Source organism: Lactuca sativa, chromosome 8 (assembly GCF_002870075.4).
Source record: "Lactuca sativa cultivar Salinas chromosome 8, Lsat_Salinas_v11, whole genome shotgun sequence".
NCBI classification, from domain to species: Eukaryota; Viridiplantae; Streptophyta; class Magnoliopsida; order Asterales; family Asteraceae; genus Lactuca; species Lactuca sativa.
The window spans coordinates 182232056-182234515 of NC_056630.2; the positions used below are offsets into that span (position 1 = coordinate 182232056).

A 2460-nucleotide genomic window follows, 5' to 3' on the forward strand; every position below is an offset into this window, starting at 1 on the left:
TTCAGATTTCCAAACTGAAAAAAAGTTGTCCAAAATATATAATTATATATCCAGAATTTATTAGGTGTTAATAAATTGGCTTTGATGCCATGCTATACATGCAGCAATTCTAATATAAACATATTGCACAACCAAATCGATATTCGTTCATACAAGCATTTTTCACATACCATGTATGCCTAGCTATAAGTTGTATTGTCCCATGGCCCATGCGTCCATCTATGTCTACATATTCATGTGACTAGTGTACACACATGCACATCGGAAAGCCTATTTTATTATTTAATATAGATAATCCATCTCTCTATACTTGGACTTTTGAAGGATGTTGGGTAATCATGTCCATTTGTTGACTGGCTCAAATCAAGATTTGCAGGAGAAGGCTGCGTTCATTCCATATCAAAGATTTCAAGATGCGTGAATTAAAGAACACTCTTGATTTGTGATCTTTCTGTCTAAAAACTGGAGAGACGATCGACTTAAAAAGATGATCGAAAAGGCAGATTCTAATGGTTCAAAGATGAATAATCACTTGTCTTGCAGGAACATTATTGGTGAGGATGAGGTTGATGATGAAAACAACACCAAATCAAGCCAGAGCTCAGGGAATAACAGCATGGTGGATCAAGTGGAGGGTGAGAAGAAAGATGAATCCATTAGAGTAAGGCCATATGTAAGATCTAAGATGGCTAGGCTTAGATGGACTCCTGATCTTCATCTCACTTTTGTTAAAGCCGTGGAGCGACTAGGTGGTCAAGAAAGTATATAAATTTCCTCAATTATCGAGTTTTCTTAGAATCCCAATGCTATTTTAGCATAGAATTACTTAATTCTTTATTTATTTGTGTTTGGTGAAGGAGCAACCCCTAAATTAGTTCTACAACTGATGAACATCCAAGGTCTTAGCATTGCTCATGTAAAGAGCCATCTACAGGTGATATATATATAGTTCATCAAACAATTTTCATTTTTTTTTCCATCTTTCACTATGTTTTTATTGGTTTTCTTTCAATATATAGATGTATAGAAGTAAGAAGATCGATGATCAAGATCAAGGTATATATAGTTCTGGTATTCTATATGTGGAAACTTTTGATTCACATCTTACTTTAAGTTAAAGATTAGGGTTTTTAGATTCTTGATCTTTTCTTGGATTTAGCATTTATTTTCTTTAAATTTCTCTCTTAGTAATTAACCGGGGAGATTATTATGCTGGGAGCAACAGTCATCTTCTTCACAATCTTTGTCAACTTCCTGGGCTCGATCAAAGGTTGTTTAAGGTTAATTTAAGGTATTTATTCAAGAATCTTTAATGAAATATTATTTGATCATCTTTTTATTCTTTTCATATCTTGGATATATGTATATAAAGTGTATGTAACATTTTCAACGTCGTATTGGATGCAGCCAGAATTCTTGGAGCAACCATGTGATATCAAGACCTTCGACAAACAATATGATTAATGCTAGAATAGAAGATCATGGATTGAACCATGGACGCCAAGGAGACTTTAACATGAACACTATAATGAACTATGGGGCATATTACATGAGAAAGAAACCATCCAATGAGGATGAAAATTGCAAGATTGCCTGTCAAGAGGTTGAGAAGGATGAAACTTTGACCAACACCAGGTCAAGTCTGATTGATCCTGAATTCATGAATAGCTTTGTTAATACAAAGAAGCGGAAAGCCCCACTTGATGAAGGGCTTGATTTGAATTTGTCATTAAGCCTGAAAGGAAGTATGACTAGGGATGATGATGAAGTGGATAGTGCGTTGTGTTTGTCTCTACTTTCTTCTTCATCAAAGAAGGAAAAATACTATAAGGATTATGGCATGGAGTCTTCCCGCAACCTGTTAGAAGAAGGTCAACTCAGAAAGAATCCAAGAATGTCGAGTACTCTAGATCTGACTATATGAATTCGAGAATTCTAGTGAGATCTTGTTGGTACTCACGTAATTCGTTAGGGTTTTGTAAGGTTTCTTGATTGTTATTGTATTTTGGAAAGGACCTCTAAATGTTAATTCAAATTTCCAGGACACGAATTAATCTTCTCTCTTTTGTAACTTTCATGCATATCTAGATTAAAGTTTTTAGATGACTCAAAACAGAAATCTGCGACTTTTTCTTAGTTTGTTGTCTTTAGTTTGTATTTAGTATTCACCCACAGGATAGTGATGAAGGAGACGTATGAAACCTTATTATAAGTCCAAAAGCAGTGATTTTGATGCAGCGAAAGTTATGAAGTTTTAGGATTTATTTTAAACATATACATAGAAGGTGTTGGTATTCCATGATTACTCGCATATCTATTTCATTTTAGCAAGCAGATCGAGGTGGAGTGGGTTTTCATGTTTACATGTTCCAAGAGATTTTCAGGGTCAAAGATGAGAAAAAGATAAAATTTGTCACGAGGGGACTTTGAAACATTATCAACGTAATGTGGTGGGGTTGC

The 2460-nt window shown here is 34.7% G+C and overlaps 1 protein-coding gene across 2 annotated transcripts; it reads left to right on the plus strand.

Moving 5' to 3' along the window:
* The first annotated feature begins 243 nt into the window (after positions 1-243).
* LOC111881798 (two-component response regulator ORR24) lies at positions 244-2071 on the plus strand. Of its 2 annotated transcripts, none has more exons than XM_023878193.3 (5): positions 244-749; positions 858-934; positions 1020-1056; positions 1189-1291; positions 1408-2071. In XM_023878193.3, the coding sequence occupies exons 1-5, from the start codon at positions 488-490 to the stop codon at positions 1922-1924; spliced, it is 996 nt and encodes a 331-aa protein (XP_023733961.1). In that variant the 5' UTR covers positions 244-487; the 3' UTR covers positions 1925-2071. The 2 variants fall into 2 exon arrangements, with proteins under 2 accessions (XP_023733961.1, XP_023733960.1); XM_023878192.2 differs by having other exon boundaries at positions 249-761.
* The last annotated feature ends 389 nt before the right edge of the window (positions 2072-2460 follow it).

What these genes read in the sequence shown, in the direction of transcription:
- LOC111881798 (XM_023878192.2), top strand. Translation starts at nt 488, where the DNA reads ATGATCGAAAAGGCAGATTCTAATGGTTCAAAGATGAATAATCACTTG. An exon ending in GCGACTAGGTGGTCAAGAAA is followed by an intron (nt 762 to 857) that starts GTATATAAATTT and finishes TGTTTGGTGAAG; the next exon opens with GAGCAACCCCTAAATTAGTT. An exon ending in ATGTAAAGAGCCATCTACAG is followed by an intron (nt 935 to 1,019) that starts GTGATATATATA and finishes TTCAATATATAG; the next exon opens with ATGTATAGAAGTAAGAAGAT.